This window comes from Narcine bancroftii, chromosome 5 (assembly GCF_036971445.1).
Source record: "Narcine bancroftii isolate sNarBan1 chromosome 5, sNarBan1.hap1, whole genome shotgun sequence".
Classification (NCBI taxonomy): Eukaryota; Metazoa; Chordata; class Chondrichthyes; order Torpediniformes; family Narcinidae; genus Narcine; species Narcine bancroftii.
Window position 1 is genome coordinate 247,850,609 of NC_091473.1, and position 21,863 is coordinate 247,872,471.

Consider the following 21,863-nt stretch of genomic DNA (forward strand, 5'->3'; position numbering starts at 1 on the left):
GTGTCGCAATAATGGAAAGATGCTGGTCTGATTGGTGTTTGGATAGTATGATGTCAACTATAAATGCAAGATATGGATTAGTACAATGTAATTACCTACACCAATTTTCCCTCATGCCGCAGAAACTGCATAAATCAAAATTTTTGTTATTGTTATTATTTTGCTATAATTGTTGTTATTGACTTAACATTCCACTTATAAATGAAGTCATTCATTGTCTCCTCTTTTATTGAATTCAGTCCCATTCAAATCCACAAAGGGGGGACTGTTTTCTTCAAAGAAAGACGACAGAAATCTTGCTTGTTACCGTATACATCTTGATATTTTAATTTTTAAAAATGTGTTTAACTTCTATTCTAACTTGTATTTATGTAAATATGCTCCGTGGTCCTGGACAAACACGATCTCGTCTTCACCATGCGAGCCTGGTATGAAAGACTTGATGTTTGCACCGAATTTGAGACCCAAGTCAAACGGTTACGAGCCCAGAGGACCCCAAAACCCAGCAGCAGCAGATATTCACCCAGACAAATGGTGACTTAAACAAAAGTTGCTTTTAATTATCTTTAAACATGAAAATAGAATCAAACTTCAACTGACTGACTTAACCCCCTTCTAATTCTAAATGCACGTGTATGTACTGTGTGTAAGTTCAGAAAAGTTCTTTAGTTCACAGTCCCATCTCACTCCAACAAGTTCACCGGTATCAGGCCATTCTTATACTGTGCACAGATTTAACATGTATAAAGTTCACCAGACTTTGGTGCTCGAAAGGTAAATGGTTACCGCTCAGGAAGGTTCTTGTTGGTTTTCAGAGAGAGGTTTGTTATTCCCACTGAGGCAATGAAGACCTGTCAGTGCCCATATGCCGTGTTTGGACTACATTACCCAGGAGGCATTGCATTTCCCAGGAGCCACCGCTGGTCGACAGAAGGGCTGCGTCGGAAGGTATTTCATTGGAGTTCACGGTTGGACTTCATTTCCCGGCGGGCTGTGCGTCCCAAGTTACACCCATGAGGCCTCGGGCTCAGTTACCCAGGGGGCGGCGGCTGGGTGTCACCCGGGCCGGGGAGCGGCTCCCACTTGAGGTAGCAGTCGCTGCGGCCGGGCCCAGCCAGAGCCGTCCCCAGCGCGGGGCAATGGAGGGTGTGGGCGGCGGGGGGGGAGGCGGCGGGCGCTACCTGACTCCGACGGCCCGGGAACTGGTCCGGATGGTGGGCAGCTGCAACAAGCACTCCACGTACCTCCGGCAGAACCTGCGGGAGACCAAGAGGTACTTCAAGGAGCTGCAGCAGCCGCACTGCTTCCGCCCCGAGCAGCAGGAGGAAGCGGGCCAACCGTGCTCTGGGCCCGCCCAGGCTGACACCGGCATCGGCTCTCTGGAAGGTGAGGACCCTGGGTGGGGGGGAGGGGCTTCTCCAGCTGGGGGGGGGGGGGGGGAGGGGGAGGGGGAAGGGGGGCTTCTCCGGGTGGGGGGGGGGAGGGGGGGCTTCTCCGGGTGGGGGGGGGGAGGGGGGGCTTCTCCGGGTGGGGGGGGGAGGGGGGGGCTTCTCCGGCTGGGTGGGGGGAGGGGGGGGCTTCTCCGGCTGGGTGGGGGGAGGGGGGGGCTTCTCCGGCTGGGTGGGGGGAGGGGGGGGCTTCTCCGGCTGGGTGGGGGGAGGGGGGGGCTTCTCCGGCTGGGTGGGGGAGGGGGGGGCTTCTCCGGCTGGGTGGGGGGAGGGGGGGGGGGAAGGGGGGCTTCTCCGGGTGGGGGGGGGAGGGGGGGCTTCTCCGGCGGGGGGGGGGGCTTCTCGGGGGGGGGGCTTCTCCGGCGGGGGGGGAGGGGGGGGCTTCTCCGGCTGGGGGGGGGGAGGGGGGGCTTCTCCGGCTGGGAGGGGGGAGGGGGGAGGGGGGGGCTTCTCCGGCTGGGTGGGGGAGGGGGGGGCTTCTCCGGCTGGGTGGGGGGAGGGGGGGGCTTCTCCGGCTGGGTGGGGGGAGGGGAGGGCTTCTCCGGCTGGGTGGGGGGAGGGGGGGGCTTCTCCGGCTGGGGGGGGGGAGGGGGTAGGGGGGGCTTCTCCGGCTGGGGGGGGGGAGGGGGGCTTCTCCGGCGGGCGGGGGGGCTTCTCCGGCTGGGTGGGGGGAGGGGGGGGCTTCTCCGGCTGGGTGGGGGGAGGGGAGGGCTTCTCCGGCTGGGGGGGGGGGGAGGGGGGGGCTTCTCCGGCTGGGGGGGGGGGAGGGGGGGCTTCTCCGGCTGGGGGGGGGAGGGGGGGCTTCTCCGGCGGGGGGGGGGGCTTCTCCGGCGGGGGGGGGGCTTCTCTGGCGGGGGGGGAGGGGGGGGCTTCTCCGGCGGGGAGGGGGGGGCTTCTCCGGCGGGGAGGGGGGGGCTTCTCCGGCGGGGGGGGGAGGGGGGGGCTTCTCCGGCGGGGGGGGGAGGGGGGGCTTCTCCGGCGGGGGGGGGGAGGGGGGGCTTCTCCGGCGGGGGGGGGGAGGGGGGGCTTCTCCGGCGGGGGGGGGGGAGGGTGGGGCTTCTCCGGCTGGGTGCGAGTACTGCGAAGATGGAGGGGGTGTTTGTCCAGCTGGGTGGGAGTATGAGAAAAGGTGAGGCTTCTTCTTGACGTGTATCTGCCCCCTTCCCTGGAGGCGCGAATCTGGCCAATCGCCTCCCGTTCCCTGGAGGCGGGAGTCTGGCCCATCTCCTCCCGTTCCCTGGAGACGGGAGTCTGGCCCATCTCCTCCCGTTCCCTGGAGACGGGAGTCTGGCCCATCTCCTCCCGTTCCCTGGAGACGGGAGTCTGGCCCATCTCCTCCCGTTCCCTGGAGTCTGGCCCATCTCCTCCTGTTCCCTGGAGTCTGGCCCATCTCCTCCCCTTCCCTGGAGTCTGGCCCATCTCCTCCCCTTCCCTGGAGTCTGGCCCATCTCCTCCCGTTCCCTGGAGTCTGACCCATCTCCTCCCGTTCCCTGGAGTCTGGCCCATCTCCTCCCGTTCCCTGGAGTCTGGCCCATCTCCTCCCCTTCCCTGGAGTCTGGCCCATCTCCTCCCCTTCCCTGGAGTCTGGCCCATCTCCTCCCCTTCCCTGGAGTCTGGCCCATCTCCTCCCCTTCCCTGGAGTCTGGCCCATCTCCTCCCCTTCCCTGGACGCTGGAGTCTGGCCCATCTCCTCCCCTTCCCTGGAGTCTGGCCCATCTCCTCCCCTTCCCTGGACGCTGGAGTCTGGCCCATCTCCTCCCCTTCCCTGGACGCTGGAGTCTGGCCCATCTCCTCCCCTTCCCTGGACGCTGGAGTCTGGCCCATCTCCTCCCCTTCCCTGGACGCTGGAGTCTGGCCCATCTCCTCCCCTTCCCTGGACGCTGGAGTCTGGCCCATCTCCTCCCCTTCCCTGGACGCTGGAGTCTGGCCCATCTCCTCCCCTTCCCTGGACGCTGGAGTCTGGCCCATCTCCTCCCCTTCCCTGGACGCTGGAGTCTGGCCCATCTCCTCCCCTTCCCTGGACGCTGGAGTCTGGCCCATCTCCTCCCCTTCCCTGGACGCTGGAGTCTGGCCCATCTCCTCCCCTTCCCTGGACGCTGGAGTCTGGCCCATCTCCTCCCCTTCCCTGGACGCTGGAGTCTGGCCCATCTCCTCCCCTTCCCTGGACGCTGGAGTCTGACCCATCTCCTCAAATTGGCTGGTAACTCTGGGCATGGATTTGAGGATTGGTTCTGGCTCTGTGGGCGAGGGATTGACAACTCCAATACATTCTAGTATTTTCTGCTTTTGGTGACACATGATGCCTTTTCTGGTCGCTGGCAAGGAGGGAAAGGTTTAAAATGTGTACAATATTTTCTCAGAACCTATGTTTTGGATGTTTATATAAATGCCTGTTTTTGTTTATTTGCGTCTGTTAGAGCAATCTTTTGACGCCCAGAGGCAGATTTCTGAATGCAGGCAAGACCAAAAAAAAAGTTTTTTGGCATTTCCGTTATAGTTGACCAGTGTCGAGCATGCTTGGGCAAGAGCGAATTATGGAAAAATTGAATCAAATTGATCAGCGAAAGGGTGTAATATTACTGACCAGTGAAAGTATTCTACTTTCATAAACTGGCTTTTTGCAGAAATAGAAATCCTGCAATTTAGCTGTTAGTTTTTAAAAATATAATAATATGAAAGTATCTTCATATTTCTTTCCCTTATGCTTCCTTCTATAAAATATGGCCTTTGATTTCTTTCTACCTCTTGAACAATGTTGCTTAATTTCCAAGTGCAAATGAATACACATGCTGTATGTTCCAAGAATACAAGATTCAGACATGGTTCTGTTGCTTATTGGCATGTTCATAGGAATTGTGTATATGTAACATAAGGCAGTACATGTAGCATTTACCTACTGGCCCACAAGCCCATGCTGCCCAATTAACCTGCAACCCATTTGTAAGGTGGGAAGAATCCAGAGCAACCGTTTCAATGTCTTTGTTGAAGTGACCAACTTGCTGGAAAACTCTTCCCACGGTGCACTTTCGATGTGCAAAATTATGTATTTGCGTCCCGTCCCTTTGAAATGTGTCTTGATTTTGTTGCTAATTTTTCCATTGCAAAGTCTTGGAATTTATGATATCTGTCATGGGGATTCAGACATGGTTGGAAGTATTGGAAAGAGGTTTATGACTGGTATGGTTAAATATTGATGAACTCATCTTGATTAGTAAGGCAAGCAATTCAATGGCTTATCTGTAAAATGATAAATAACTTGAGCATTGTTTTGAGTGTTTTAACTCAGTAGAGAATAAAATTAAGTCTGATAACTTTTTGTGTGATGGTATTCCAAAAAGTTACCCATAAGAGTATTATGAATGCAGTGGTTGGGAAAAGGCAGGTGCAGATGAGTTTCAGTTGAAATTGAACAAGCATTAACAAGGGTCATGTATCTTGTAAGTGTTCTAATGGGAAAGGAGAATACATTGTATTGAGTGGAAATAATTAATATTTATTGCCATTGTGTTTGTACCTTGATTGGAGTTGTATTTTTCAGTTACTTTTGGGGGTTGAGGATGATTTGCTTCCAATCCAATTCTTTTGGGCTTGTCTCTGACAAATCCTGTTTTTTTTTCCAAACAGGCTAAGGACATCCTTGAAATATTAGCTCTGACTGAGGGAAAATGCCTTGTTAAAAAAATTCTAAGTGCAGTTTTTTTTAGTTAGGAATTCTGTTGTGGACATGTGCTATTTGAATGTTTATGGGTTGTGTGGCTATCATGTTGATGGATTTTGTGTTGGTCATACCTCCCTTTTCCTGGAGGTTGACAATTTTTTTCAGCTGTTGACTGTGCTGGGAGATGAGAAATGACTAATTTTGTTGGGTCTCACAATATGTGTGATGTAATCTTTGCCAAGGGTTTGGGGGCAGTGATAGCTATTTGGTTCTGAAATTTAAAGGGCCCCTATTGAAATGGCGGCACTACCGGAGCTACTCGGTTGACTGCGATGGCTCCGGACGGGCTCTGAACACCTGTTGAGGGAACAATGGTGGTTTTGAAATGCCGCAGGTCTGCGCCAAAGGTGGCAGCACCTATTAATTGGCAGCAGACATGAGGGGCTGCAGACTCCAGAGAAACGGAGGATTGGAGCAGGGCAAGAGGATCACCCCTCGTCTTAGAGGAGATGACCCGCAGGGACGGTGACTACGGCAACGGATCAGTGAGGGAGCTGTGTGGCTGAGGGACCAGTGCATGTGGCGGGCTGCTGGTGACTTGAAATGATGAACTCGTACTGGAGACTGCTGTTGGGAGACTTGCGCCGGGCTGCAGACTGCTGGAGACTGGCTGGAGGGGAGCCAGGTATTGGAACTGGGATGCAAGGAGGTGCCGAGGGCACTGAAGGTTTCCTGACTGAGTCAAAGGCTTGGATTTAGAGTTCGGGTTGCCAATGGTTTGGACTGGAATGTGTGCGGCTGCGGGGGTATGTTGATCAAAAGTCTTTATTAAGAGCTTGGTGTTAAGCTATTGTACATGAAGGTAAGAAATTGCACCATTTATTGCAGTCTCCAGCTCAGAAATGCATGGCTTGAGATCAAAAGAGATTGATTTCCGGATTTTCTGCATCTTAAAAAAATTACATTAACGTTACTTGGATAAAACATGGATCAAAGAACTGAATCCGGAGGCTGCATCTAACAGTGCAATCAGGCAGCTACGCAAAATTGGAGACCAATGTTCCTTTTGGTTGAAATTTTAACTAACACATAAAGATGAATTTGCTCTATGTTCCTCTGGATATTGTTCAAAGCTAGCCCATCTTTAATTGGATCATTGCAATCCTACAGTTGGCTACAGATTGCGTTATGTTCTCAAAAATCAGCCATCGATATTAATGAGCAAAGTCTTAACCCTCTTAAATCTGATTATCACAAATATTAGAAATTATAAAACGAGCTGTTGCAGCCGACCTTGTCCATAGTGGTATGATGCCTATTTCCTTTCATATCCAAGTACTTGTCCAAATGACTTTTAAATGTGGTCAGTGTTTGCCTCCTCTGGTACCTCATTGCAGATTATGTACTCCATACAAGATTCAATTGTGATAGTATCTCTCCAACCTTTTGCAGTGGAATGAAGGGCTTATTGGATGAACACTTTCAGGTTTCTTCAAGGAGCAGGGTGGCATGCTCCATTCTTCTTCAGCGCAAGGCAAAATGTTTACCTGGAAGAGACTTTAAAAGGATATGGTCAGTCTGCCACAGAGAGAAAAACATTAAATACTACCAGTGGGAGAATGTTTAAGAATTGAAATAATAGCCTTGCTTATTTAGCTTCACAAATGCCTTCCAAAGTGTAGCTTGGAGAGAAAACTAACAAAGTAAAATAAGATGTTCAGAGTGATGTAGAGGAAAGGGTTCAAAACTGGATGCGTTTTTTTTGTTTTGTTTTTGTTTTTCCAATACCAAGATCAGAATGGATGTTGATTAACAGATAAACAAAGAAACAACCAATGTCTTGAAGTGTTTTCCTAGGACTAAGATTTGGTATCAGCCACAGATACTCTGTCTCTGAAGGGACTCTTTTTCTCTTTCTCTTAGGGGCATCAGGCAATGTTCATTTCTACTCTTTATTTGCCTTATGGCAGACAAAAGTTGAAGTACATGTATATTAATTTTCAGGAACCTTGACCTTGGTGGTCAAACTGGAGGATTGATGAAAAATTTAGAATTTTGGACCAAGATGTTTGAGGTATTATCATGAAAGGTAGAACAGATTGATGGCTCGGGTTTGGTTGAATGAACAGTCAGCACTTATCCTTTGGAGTCTATGGTCGGCCATGAGATTTGGTGGGGGTAAGATGAGAGGAGAATTGAGAATAAAGAAGTGAAAAGATGTCATTTCTCTTTCACCCACAAGCTCAAGTTGGTGGAAACTATGCTCAACCTAGAACAGAGTGAGTGTTGTGGCTGAGGCAAGTGTTCCAGGCTAAGAAATGATGAAACATGAAAGTTGAGGATATTGGTTTGAATTTTAGTTGGGTGGGGCACAGTTCGAAAAGCCACTGTCGGATGTGCATTGGTGATATGGAAGACGTTCTGGTGCACTTAATTTAAGGGAAAATGGTGACATTTGCTGTGGATGAAATGCCAGTGTTGTGAAAGTATTTTTAATGCAACAAATATCTTGTGTCATGTGACTGTCTCTGAAAACATTGTAATTTTCATGCTGTTACTTTCACCACAACTGATGTCTCCCATGCAGTATTTTTCTCATTGTGCTTCTCTGCTTTTTGAAACCTTGAGAAACTAGATCCACTGGTTTCTCTTTTATCTACCCTGCTCATTGCTTCAGCAATGAACTTGTCAAATATAATTTCCCTTCATAATGTTTTGCCAACTGTCTAATCAATTTTTTTTACTTTATCTTAATTCTTGGCAGTATGTGTCAGCAGGTAAACATTAGTCAATGGCAGAGAACAAGGTGAAGATGCAAGCTTCATTTGACAATGCACGCTGCTGAAGATCCAGCTGCGCTGGATGGGTCACGTCTCCAGAATGGAGGACCATCGCCTTCCCAAGATCGTATTATATGGCGAGCTCTCCACTGGCCACCGTGACAGAGGTGCACCAAAGAAAAGGTACAAGGACTGCCTAAAGAAATCTCTTGGTGCCTGCCACATTGACCACCGCCAGTGGGCTGATAACGCCTCAAACCGTGCATCTTGGCGCCTCACAGTTTGGCGGGCAGCAGCCTCCTTTGAAGAAGACCGCAGAGCCCACCTCACTGACAAAAGGCAAAGGAGGAAAAACCCAACACCCAACCCCAACCAACCAATTTTCCCTTGCAACCGCTGCAATCGTGTCTGCCTGTCCCGCATCGGACTGGTCAGCCACAAACGAGCCTGCAGCTGACGTGGACTTTTTACCCCCTCCATAAATCTTCGTCCGCGAAGCCAAGCCAAAGGATTTACAACTTTGCTAGGTTTTCCTCTCACCAAATCTTGAATTTCCATGTCAGGCTATTTAATCTTGTCACTTCACAAAATAAATTGAATTGTTTGTAACTTGTGAAGCAGAGAATGTACTCTGACTTGGATATTCAGAAGCAGCTTGTGATTTCAATTTGAGAGAGGTTTGGCTGCTTTGAAATCAGCACCTGCATGTGTGCTTGCAGATTTTTCTATTTTTTTTAAAAAGAGAGATGAACTAGTGGTTAAATGCATTTTGTATTTCAACATTTGGGATTAAAGATGGGTAATCCGAACAATTGTTTGTGTTCAGTCTTGTCAGCATGGAATGTTTGGATAATGTAGTAAAAAAGGTTAGGATGACTGGCTCAGACACGACAGTTTAATTGCTAAATGCAGTGTGTGTTCTGAGCCACTTAATCTTGACAAATCGTGACTGATAGCTGCAATAACTTTTTTTGAGGAATACTTTGTTAAAATAGCGCAGCGCTACCAGTGCATGAAGAGAAAGCAATCTTGGAGGTATGTTATGAATAAATATCGTATCCATAGACAGTTTGATGCTTTCTAATCTTATGAAAGACATTTCAAAGATCAGTATATAATTGAAACTTCAATGCACTAAAGTTAAACATAGGTAATTTCCCTACACTTTTATTGGCCCTATTTGAATTTAAATTCCTCTGCCATTCCCATCACAAGAAAAGCAAATAGGTAATTTAATAAAATGGAATTGGCAACTTCACTGGAATGAGTTACATTTTTGTGTATGTGAGTCCCTTGGTTAGAGCTTGCGATGCATTCCCAGGAATAAGACTCCAGTTCCCACTCAGCCCCATTGCCCAGCTTTCTCCATGTAACATTTCTTGCCTTGGCTAATCAAGAACCTATCAATCTCTGTCTTAAATACACCAAATAACCTAGCTTCCACAACTATCTGTAGTGATAAATTCCACAGATTCACTACTCTTTGGCGTCAGAAATGTCTCCGCATCTGTTATGACGATGCCCTTCAATCCTGAATTGTGCCCTCTTGTCCTAGATTCTCCCAGCATGAGAAATGACTTTTCTTAATCCAGTCTGTCCATGCCTTTCAACATTTGACATATTTCAATGAGATATGTTCCCTCATTCTCCTAAATTCCAATGAATACAGGCAAAACAAAACTGTCAAATGCTCTTCACATGATGACCCTTTCATTCCTGGAAACATCCTTGTCAATGTCCCCCTGAACTCTGTCCAACATCAGTGCATCCTTTCAAAACTGCTCACAATACTCTGAGTAAAGTCTTATAAAGGCCTCAACATCACATCCCTACTCTTCTATTCCACTTGAAATGAATGCCAGCATTGCATTTACCTTCGTCACCACCGACTCACCTACAAGTTTACATTTATGGTCCCTTTGCATCTGGGTATTTTTAATTTTTCTCGCCATTTAGATAGTCTGCCCATTTTTTTTTCTACCAACGTGCATGACCATACACTTTCTGAACTTTGTATTTCATTTGCCACTTCTGTGTCCATTGTCCTAATCTAAGTCCTTCTGCAGCTTCACTGTTTCCTCAACACTGCATGCTCCTGTGTATTATCTGCAAACTTGGACACAGTTATTTATTCCATAATCTAAATCACTAATATACAACATAAAAAGAAACACCCTCAATACTGAACCCTGTGGAATACCATGAGAAACAGCAGCCAACCAGAATATGATCCTGTGTTCTGACTCTCTGCGTCTTGCCAATCAGCTCTGCTCACACTTGAATTTTTCCTGTTACACCATGGGCTGTCAGCTTGTTGAATAGTCTTGTGTGGCACCTTGTTCAAAGCCTTCTGAAAATCCAAATGCACAACATCCAGTGCATCTCCTTTATCCAGCCTGCTTGTCACTTCAAAGAATATGAATTGATTTGTCAAGCAAAATTTTCACTCAAGCCAAAGCCACCATAGTTTCCTTATCCAGTCATGCACTTCCAGATACACTATAACCTCATCCTGGACAATCGACTCCAATATCTTCCCAACGTCTGAAGTCAGGCTAATTGGTCTATTAATTTCATATCTGCTGCCCCCTCCTTTCCTGTACAGTGGGTTGACAATTGTGATTTTACAGTCCTGCTGACCATACAAGAATCTATTGGTTCCCGAAAGATTATTACCAATGCCTGCACAATCTCTACCACTACTTTCAGAACCTGAAGGTTTCTGAGCACCTTCTCCCTTGAAATAATAACAACACTCACTTCCCTTCTCTGATACCCTTGGACAATGGGTACATTGCTAATGCAAAATACCAATTTAGTTCCTCTCCCATCACCTTGTCATCCATAATTATTTCTCCAGCATCATTTTGTTGTAGTTCAATATCTACACTCTCTTCTCTCTTACTCTTTATATACTTCAAAGAAGCTTTTTGTATCCTCTTTGATATTGTTAGCCTACTTTCATGCTTAATCTTTTCCCTCCTTGTGTGTTTTTTAGTTACCTGTGTTTTAAAAAACCCCATCCTCTATCTTCCCACTAATTTTAGCTTCCTTATTATATGCTCTCTTGCTTTTGTGTTGGCTTTGACTTCCTTTGTCAGCCACAGTTGTGACATTGTTCCATTTGAATATTTCTTGTTTTGTGGTATGTTTTTATTCTGCACCTTCCTCATTTCTTGCAGAAACTCCATCCATTGCTGCTCTGCTGTCTTCCCCACTTGTGCCCCCTTCCATGGAAGTGAGAATGGAACGAGTTTATTACTGACATCTGTGGGCATCCTTTGGAGAGCTCAACCCTTCAGTGCTTTGGAACACGTGATCTCAATGACATGGGCGTTAAGGTGAAAGGCAATGCCACTTTGCTCGTCCAGAGATTTGTCTTGAGTAACAGCTCAACGGTGCTTGGTGCTGTGGAGAAAATTCTGTACTTGTAAGACAGACGTGTCTAGCCAAGAAAATAGAGAGGAATAGCAGTCTTCATCATATCCTGCAGGCAGGGATGAGGGAGGTGTAGGATCCTGGCATTCTGTAAACAAGTTGAGCATGTGTTGAAAATCCCCAACAAAATCTCTACTTTGAGTGGCTGCACTGCTTGCTTGAGTCCTCATGAACAGCCTCTCTGTTCACAAAGCTGAAGACTATTCCTGCTGCAGGGCTGGAATTCCTGTCATTGGTCAGGGATTTGCATTGAATTTGTGCCATATTCCTGATAAATCAGCATGGAGTCCAGGTGGATATCTTTCCTTCTCCAATTATCAAGGGCTCCGTACCTGAGTGTGTTTTGATAGGAGGATTGAAGGTACATCCATAAATTGTACTCTGCAGTATACATCTGAGCCAGGTACCAGTGTGTGGATATTGTGATAATTTTGTATTAGCTCCATTTCAGACCATGTCATCTGCAAAGTTAAACCTTTGAGAGCAGAGATACTGGTTACAAATGGAGCAAAAACATTTGTAACGAGGTCTATTGATGTAGTTAAAAAAGTATGCTATCAATTGTTTCATCACATGAAGTTAATCCTAAAATGAAAAATTGTACAATTAAACTGATGGAATTTCTCACCAAGAACCTTCTTCAGATTTTCATTATTTGGCAGCCAGTGTGTGGAAGCAAATTTGATCTTTTTGCATTGTTCCTGTACAATTGGATGTTATTTTAATTCCTCTTCCCATTGTTAAACCTGTTGTCTGCCTTTTGTACCTTCAGGTGAACATGAAGCAGAAAAACAATGCTTTATATTCCACCTGCTGAATGGTGTAAACATTTTATTCTTCCAATATCAGGCTGCCATTCACCTGTTCTTTTCCAACTCCTACCAATCCAGCTAGAGCCTCTGTCCCTTCCTTCACCTTTTCCATCACTCCCTTTCCTGCCTTTCACTCTTTTGGCTTGTTGCTCTCCCAACATTTTACCACCACCAATTCTTCTTGAGAGTTTCTTCTCCCTTGCTTCATATTCCATCCCCATCTTCTCCATCCCTGAAATCATCTGGTTCCATCTTCTGCCTCCCATCCTCTGTGTCACTCCTCCCTCTCACTCTACTAGGGCAGTCTGGTTAGCACAACGCTATTACAGGCCATAAACCCGGTTTTGAATCTGGCACTGTCTGTAAGGAGTTTGTACGTTCTTTCTGTGTCCAGGTGGGTTTCCTCCCACCTTTCAATACATACAGGGGTGGTAGGTTAATTGGGGTATTTGGGTGGTGTGGACTGGAAGGGCTTGATACTGTGCTGTATGTCCAAAGTAAATTTTAAAAACACTGGCCATCTCTCTTGAACTGTCCTAATGTAAGATCTCAGTCTGATAACTGAAGCCTCTGTCCAAAATTTCTATTTTTTCTGACCTTTATGAGAGCAGTGCTGTCGTTGAATTTTTGTTATTCCATTGTTGACAGAAGTATCTTGGAACCCATGGGTTCCTGAACTTTCTCGCCAAACCACCCCTGCCATCCATAAGACGAGTATTGCAACTCACCTACTTGATGTTGAAAAATTAAAAAAAAAATGGGCAGTTCATTGTACCTAAATCTACAGCACAGATAACTTGGGTTGCTAAGTAGTTACTGTTTTATCCTTCTGGATTCTCAAAGGCCATGATTAAAATCTAATGAGATGTCTGATGCAGAAGTGGTGCTTTCATGTCTAGATCTCTGTAACTTGGCTAATTTAATTTGGCTAAATCAATTTGATTGTTGTATTAGGGTTACCTTTGTTTTTATATAAAAAAAAAGGAATATGCTTTTTTTTCAATCAATATAGCAATTGTGAGGACACTAAGGTTAAGTTTGGTTTGTTGACTTGTTCTCTGGTCTAAATTAAGGCAAAGTAGTTTTGCAGGATGCGGACTGAGTTAAATGGGCATGGAAGAATAAATGTGCAAAAATCTTCAATTTAAAGAGTTTACACGGTTTTCTTTTTCTGTTGGAAGATTAGATCTTAACTACCCTTGTGCACAAATCACCTGAAAGTCGATATCCTGGTACAGCAAGGAATTAGGCAAATTATGTGATAGCTTTCATTATGCATTCAAATACTCTTGAATGAATCCATTTGCGATTACATGCAGCTCCAAAAATGCAGTTATTTCTGAGTGATTCAATATTTAATTTGCTCCTCTTGTCTTTTTACCGCAATCCTATATTTTTTGTCTTTTCAGAGTAGAATGGGATAAATTTACTTTTTTATGTAAATATCTTGAGCATTTTATTCTAGTTTATTTTTTAACTCTTGATTTTTTTTTCCAGTTTCCTTACACTGCTGTTCTTTGCACACTGTCCAGCATGTCCCCCCCCACCCCCACCTCAAGGGTTCTCCCTCAGTTTTGCATGATATGCTTGTTTTCACCTCTTGCATTACAAGCAGCCTGAAGCTTTGGTTAAGAATTCTTCTGCCATATGATAGATCTGAATGTGACAAGTTGAAATGTAAGCACTGAAGCAGTTACTTGTAATCTGAAGGTTTTGCACAGTGAGAAGATGAATGAACAATTTCTAAAAGGAGTGAAAAAAAATGAACTAGGTAATTTGCAGATACCATTATAAAGCTATTATGTCTTGAATAGGTGAAAGACTGTTCAGTTGCAAGGAACTGGTTGAACTTCTTGATTTCAACCTTAACCCTGCTATGATATGCTTTTGAACCAAGTTCCTCCAAAACTACCAACTTGGTCTTTTTCTGAACAAAAAAAGATCCTGGAAGTTGTGGTTAATTGCAGTTGTGCAATGACACCTGTCAACAGAAGAAGTAAAACCCACATGACCAGAAGGTGGCCAATCTATATAAGCAAAAAATTGAAGAATTTTTTTGGGGGATATTGCCAAATGCCAGACTATGATATGAGCAACAAAGAAAAAGATTCAGAGATGAAGTAACATTTAAAATCCGAACTGCTTGGGGATTGGGTCAATCTGGACTCTCAGATTTTTCTGGATTCTTGGGCAGTACTTTTAAAAATCAAATTTAAGAGCTGAACAGATAACTTTTTATAGTTTATTCATTAGCAAATATAGAATGTTTCATTTATCAAAGCAGTTTAAAAAAATTTTTATTTATTTTTCACACTATGAACCATATTGACCAAAATACACATAAATATTTCCCTCTTGAATATACACAGTGTCATTTATCAAAGCAGTTTTGAAGAAAAAGTGGTCAACAAGCATGTTCACTTGCTGCTGAGCATCTGTGTTACATGTTTTACATGTTCATTTGCTGCTGTGCATCTGTGAAGTTTACATGTGCACACACACAGAAACCTGCTAAATTAAAAATTTTAAGTGTTTTTAAAAAGTCCAGATTTCTCGGGTGGTCTAGATTTCTGGCATCCGGATTTTTGGAGTTCTACTGTACACAGTTTCTACAGTAACTTCTCTTTTCTCTGTTCATAATTGAAACGCGTTATTCACTTAGCCAAATATTCAGACCTTCAATTAATTTTAATCAGGAGTTTTAATATGTTCAGAAGCAACTCATTGAATTTTAAATTGTGGTCTTCTGAAAATTAGTTACTGCTGAGTTATTAATTCATAACATGGCTGCCCAACTCAAGGGACCACATATCTGTTGACTTGCCACCCTGCCAGACCTCCCAGTTGTGTTCCTGGCACCTGGTGAGACCATGCTCTTCAGTTTCTTGTTCCGAGCACAAGTGGAAAAGTTCACCTTGCTGCTGCTTCTCTTTAAATGTCTTTCCATTGCAGAAAAAAATATCACGGACCTGTAGTGCAGAATTTTGTATGTATACGTTAATTAGTATTTTGCTGTGTGCTGTTGACAGTCACTCGAAGTTCTGATTCAGAAAACTTTAGCCGCAGTCTGCAAATTCTAAAATGATTTTTACCTCCTTTCAAGAAATGACCTTGTGGCCTTCTCTGCTCCAAGTGAAAATGCTCTAAGCTTCTTTATACTAGGCATGTCACTGTAATTGATTATCACTGAAGCCGTTTCAACTGGCAAAATGACTTCAGAGCAACATGCTTCATTAAATAATTCAGCTGGCTGGGAATCAGTCTGTAAAGGTGTTGCCGATCAACTTGCAAAAACGTTGGACATGCTTTGAAAATTTTGTTGTGAATCTAAAAGTTCAATAATAGCTTTATTGTTGACCCAAAGCATACTTAACTGTTAAAAGCCTTGTTGAGTGAATTTGGAAATTTGCACTTTGAATGCAATCAGTAATGTATGGAGTTGTTAGTATGTATTGCAATGACACTTTCCTAATTTAAGCATGGGGTTAAATTTAATCAATATTAATCTCTTGATTAAGATTCATTAATGAAGATCAACATGAAATTTTCATCTGTTTCATCATCTTTGCCATGGTGATGTAATATGTTGCAGGTGATCCATTTAAAAAGAAGCTAAGATTAAGTTAATTGTGATTGCGGAATGGTCAGTTACAATCTATTTTATAAATAGATCATGGTTTGGCATTTATGGCATGTTTTGACACCAATTTATGTATTGGTCACACATATTTTATATATATATATATAAATATATATAACATATATAAAAAAATATAAATATATAGGGTGACACGGTTAGCATAGCGATTCGTGAGATTCTAAGTGTCAGCAAACCTGGGTTCTAATCTGCGGAGTTTGTCCTCCTTGTGGCCTGTGTTAGTTTTCCCTGGGTGTTCCATTTTCCCTTCTCCCTCAAAAATAAAGTACAGGGTGGTGGTAGTATAATACGGTGTAATTGGACAGCATAGGTTTCAACGGCTAGAATCTGGTTTCACCATGTTGTAAGCAAAATTTAAAAATATCTGCTCTATTCTGTTATTTGCGACTCTTGAGTAAAGAAACAATGAAAATGTAACTTCGCAGTTTTTCCTAGCCTTCAGTATACTGAGCAGAATAAGGAGGAAGCTTGTTGAATTTCAGAACAGCTAAAACTGCGATTTGAATGAAGAAACTGGACTATTCATTACTGTATTCAGAATTTTTTTTTGATTAACTATTTAATAACATCTAAAAACTGGTGATAATGTGGGCAAAACTCTTGAACCAGTTGTCTTGCTTTCCAACAGTGAACTTCAATGAAATCCAAAATTTATTGTCCTCTAAATTTTTCCAAACTGGTTTGCAGTAACATGAAATAGTGGAGTGAAATTTTACAAAAGGACTTCTGAGATTACATGTAGAATGATTCACATTTCACTGTATTGCTTGTTGCAACTATTTTGCTTTCATGGATTTGTGTTGATTCTGTCAATTCCTGTTGGTAAGTGCTTTCTTACAGAGTTAAATGATTCCAACATACCCTCAAGAGAGTTAATGTAACTAACCTATAGTTTCTCCTGATAATATGTGAGATTATTTGTTACCTTGCTAAAGGACTCTGCACGATTGTAATTCCACTATCCTTGTACAATGATAACTGAATATAACTACATATCTTTGTATTTATTCATTTTTGATTTAACGTACATGACTTTTTTCAAAAAGTACCTGTTCAGCTGCAGCAAGTAAAATTTTCGATGCTAAATTTGTTGTGTATATTTAAAGGATCTTGAATTGTAAGGGTGTCAAAGTTTGTGAGGAAAAGGCAGGAGGATGGACTTGACAGGAAAAATTCTTTGAATGAGAGAGCAGACTCGATGAGGGTCTTGCATGTACATTGTACAATGCAGATGGCAAACTGTGTCATTATCATACAGGACATCAGATTATGGGAGCCTCATCTAATCCGAATTTCCATTTTGAATTATTTTATTGATTTGATCTCCACTATATTTGGGTGGTTTTCTGATGACTGATTAATTTTACTTCCTTTTGCCTGCTTTCCAGTGATGTATCCTGGGTTGTCAAAGTATTCGCATTATATGTATAGAAGCTTTTTTAAGTTGCTTGTCTCGTGATGACTTTTTGTATTCAACTTCATCACTCCTCCAGGTGTCTGTTCCAAAATCTCTATTCCAAAATTCTTCTTCGTGCAGCCTTTGAATTACATTTTTTATTTCACTTTTGAAGCCATAGCTTGATCACTTTTGGGTTTCAGTGCTTGAAAGGAATATATATTTGTTGGAAATTATTCTTTAAATGTTTGCTCATGTCCAATCTTATTGTTGCTTTAGTTTGCCACAGCTGACTTTAATTTCCTAATTGTAGCATGTAAGACCTAGTTTCAAATGGAGCTACATTTATTGAACTATTCATAAAAATATCATTATGAATATGCTTTACAAAAGACATGGCAACATAAATTATTATGATGCAATTGATCTCCGATTCGGGAATAGGCTTGTTCATTAGTTTGTTCACTCAACGATCTACCAAATCTGATCTCAGACATGAATATTTTCCACTCCATTGTTGTTTAGTTTTCTGAGTCTTGTCGTCTCCCTTTGTGGTATTACCTCTGTTGAATGTACCTCTAATTTCCAAATTCCAACCTTAACTTAGATTAACACTTGTGTAGGAGTACTGAGAAATACTTTCCTCCAATGCTTTTGGACCCTTGTTTTTCCTTTAAATCATGTCATTTTTTTCCCCCCAGGCACGTATATCTTTTCTCCATGTTTCACTTATTCTCTTGTTGACTAGCCATGTTGCCCTTCAAAAAGTCAGATGGCATGTAATATTTAATTTTCAGTGATGGTAATTGGAAGTACATCAATGTAACAACTAGTAAGTTGTATCTATTTCCAGTTGGTGCCTAATGATCTGTCTTGTAACAAATGCCAGTTGCATACGAGTCAGTTTGGTTTTTCCACCATTTTTCCTTGCTCTGACCCTAATTGGAGATGTTCTCTTGCATTTCTGATACGTGCAGGTATTGTTAGTGATTCTTGTCACTCAACCATTGCAGGGACATTAACCATGTTAAATGCCAATTAAAAATGAATACCTGTCCTTAGCTGGCCATTTTCCTCTGGACAACACAAACCGAGATTTGAATTTGTTGCTAACTTGAATAGTTGGTTGCCTAATTTGTCCTTTCGCTGTAAACTGTTGGATGTATGGTTGTATGGAAAGGGTTTGATCTGATTTTTGTCACTGAATTGAATATCTCATGTGGTTTAACTTGGTGATTTTAGTGCAGGTCATTGTGTCTGTTGATTTGGCCATTACAAGAGCTCTTCACGATTGTGCTGTCTTGATGTTGAGCTTGCAGGATTTGTAGATCCGCATGTGGAAATGGGAAGTTATTAATGAAGTAGAGGCAAGAACAATGATTTTTTTTTAGTGGTCACCTTGGAGACAATGAGCATGTAAACCCCACAGCTTCAAGTTTGATTGGTTTATTTCTAAATCTTCACCAGGAAGGAAGCCAATGGGTTCAAAATAGACATCCATTCCCTTGACAAATGTCAACCAGATTTTGACCTGTGTGAAGTTTTATTCTCCTAAATGATCACGGGTTTCTCCACGCGTTCTGCCCTCCCACTAGGTTCTTGCACATCCTGGCTGATGTGTTGGGCAGTATAAATTTCCTCTGTAATTTGATTGTAAGGCAATCCGTAGGTGCTTTGGCACGTGGGTGATGTTCAGTTGATTACATTAAAAATGGATAATAAGTTGAAAATGAGGTTGTTCTCAGATTTGATGAATAAGGTGTCTTTGTTGTCAGGAAAGGAAACATGAGCTATGAGACAACTTTTATATAGTGCACAACTCAAACAGAAGCATCAATGATCACAGTTTTTTTAAACCTCTATCCAGGTCCCTGGAGACAATATTTGCAGTTCCTTGATCTCCGGATTGTCACTACCTCTTTACTCCCCATTTAGTCTTTGTGTTGAAACAGCTGTGGTTGCGGAATTATTTTTTACTGTAATACTCTTGACCTTGCAAAAGAGAAGTTCAATGTATAATTGAAGGCCTGATGTTTTAAATTTAATTTTCAAAAAAATTTAGACATAAAGCACAGTAACAGCCAATTGACCTGCACCCTCAGTACGTTTTGAATGGTGGGAGGGTACTGGAGCCTTTGGGGAAAACCCACGCAGACATGAGGAGAACGTACAAACTCCTTACAGAATCCTGATCAGTTGCGCTATGAAAAGCATTGTGGTCACCGCTAGGATGACCGTGCCGCCCTCGTTTTAATGTTTTGAAGTAGATCTATGTGAGGGGGAAGTTTAAAATTGGTGTTCATAATTGCTTTGGGGCTGGCTACATTTTGTTTGCACTCAACTGGTTGTTATTCCTGACTCTTCTGAGCCTTGTTAGATATGTGGTTGTGTGTGAAAAGCCTGCACTTCACCATTAACATGCCAGCATCTTCCAGTGGCTCTTCAGTAATGAGAATTGGTTCACAGGAAATGTTATTGATGTGGAGGAGAACTTGCAAGCAAAATCTGTTTAATTTCTGATTTGCCTTCCCAGGTGCTTTGTGCTGCATATCCTTCCCACGGCATGAAGAGGACTATCTTCAAGCAACAGTGGGCTGCTTTCCCTGCATTATTATCCTGGGTCAGAATTGCTGGGCCAAGTGTCATATACTGAATAGTCTTTTGGGTGAAAAGCTCTTGCCATTTGGCAAAGGCAGCAATGAAAATAAGTGTAAACGGCGTCGTCTAAAATTCACCCATGGAAAGAGGACGAGTATAAGCTTGGCTTTGCCTGGACACTACATATTGGTCCATCATCTAGCTGCAAACCAGGGCAAATGGGACACGATTCCTGAAGAGGACCTGGAAATCCAAGATAGTGAAGATCCTGCACATTGTGCAGCTCATTTGGAAGTCACTTTACATCATCCATTATTGCAGGTAACCTGATGACTATGAATGCAAGTACCATTTTCTAATCTCGTGTTTGAAGGAGAGGTCACTGATTTGAAGGATAACTATTCTCTTTCACAAATGCTGACCTGATGACTGACAGGATATGTCAATTATTACAGATTTCCATAATCTAGTTTCATTTATTCTTTGAATGCTTGAGACATATCAATTGAATATCTCTTCATTTGGCTATGTCAAATAAAACAAAATAAAATAATAAATATTGGAATCTTTCCTCTCTCCAAAAAAAACATACGATGCAGTTAATAGACCATGGATTTTTGATGGATTTGAACACATTCCCAGGAGGCAAATCACCAGAGGTGAATTGTTTATGCAATCTAGGAGATAATTGAACTGTGTCCAAAAATAGTTTAAAGTACATGCTTAAATAAGTTTGCTGTGTCATTGTGAAAGGTGTTGTGACCTTCTGTGCATGGCTTGCATCCATGGCAATTGAACATAGAACGTTACAGCACAGTAAGGCCTTTTGCTCCTCCATGTGGTGCTGGCCTATATATTCCTACCCAAAATTAATAACTAAGCCCTTCCAACCCACCAAATACTAAATTGATTATCTCTTTCCTTGACCATATGTGACATGATCCACAGTAACTCTTTCACTCAATATGTGGTGTAGTTAATGTCAAAGATGCATATTTCCAGCTAAACATCAATACTTAAAATATTGATCTTCTTTAAAGTTAAGTACAGTAAGGATTGAGAGCCATGCCTCCTTCATTGGGAGTATGGTAATACTTTAATCTTATTCAAAAGAAGGCTTTGTTATTGAAGAAAGGAATGTGTTTTGACAGTGTTTTGGAGAAAGTCTAGCTAGATTCAGGGGTACAATAATGGGGAAAATGTGTCCTTCTTTAAATAGTTAGATTTTTATTTAGAAAAGAATTGAACTGGATTCTCCAATGTGAATAAGATCAATTTGTACATATTAATTTTGGTTATGCGAATGACAATTTGTATTCTAAGTTGATGTCTGTGCTGCCAATACTGATGTATTTTATTTATTAATGCAATGAAGTGTTATTCTAAGACACGGATTCTGACTGCAGTTACATGTTTGTCAGTTGTATCAAAGATTAACATAAATTATTTAACTGCAGTCTTTTCTGTAAGCACTCTTTGGGATTGAGGCAGATGTGATGGAACAAAGGGCCCTTTTGAGGTCTCATAAGTAATGAAGGACATTGATCATAGTATGTTTTTTTTTAAAAAAAAATGCAATCCAGATTCAGAGATGGTTTTTCATAAGTATTTTTATTGAATATAGTCTGAAATTGGTTAGACATCAGAAAAATTTGACAGGTTTCCAGAAGTCAGATGGTCAGTAAATACAAGTCCATGGGAATTGGGTGAAATGTGCCATATTTTTGTAAATGGGAGATTGTTTTACACATCTCCAACATGTCCTTCAAACTTCTGTCCTCAACAAATGAGTTGCTGGAGGCAAGCATTCCATCTTTTTTTGTCTTTGCCTATCGACTTGCATTGCCAGTTGGGCAACAATGGATTTGTACATCTCTCTATCCCTCTCTGCTTTCACACAAACAAAATCAATTCTCACCTCTCTCCTTGTCATATCCAATTTAACATCTTTTGTTGGTCTGGACTTCTCCACTCACCAGCATGGTCTCTATTCTGAGTTTTTTTTTGTATTTTTGCTTATTCCTTGAAGAAGGGCTTAGGTCAGAGACGCTGGCAATTTATATTTATCTCCTATG

The 21,863-nt window shown here is 42.7% G+C and overlaps 1 protein-coding gene across 2 annotated transcripts in view; it reads left to right on the forward strand.

Annotated features, from left to right (window-relative positions):
* Positions 1-1,139: 1,139 nt before the first annotated feature.
* Positions 1,140-21,863, forward strand: part of dstyk (dual serine/threonine and tyrosine protein kinase) — a 72,576-nt gene continuing 51,852 nt past the window's right edge. For both annotated transcript variants that reach the window (XR_011358505.1, XM_069941998.1), the window contains exons 1-2: positions 1,140-1,386; positions 19,724-20,109. Coding sequence is in view for 1 of the 2 variants with exons in the window: in XM_069941998.1 (XP_069798099.1) it covers positions 1,140-1,386; positions 19,724-20,109 (633 nt within the window). In the remaining variant the exon portion in view is untranslated. The remainder of the gene's footprint in view (positions 1,387-19,723; positions 20,110-21,863) is intronic.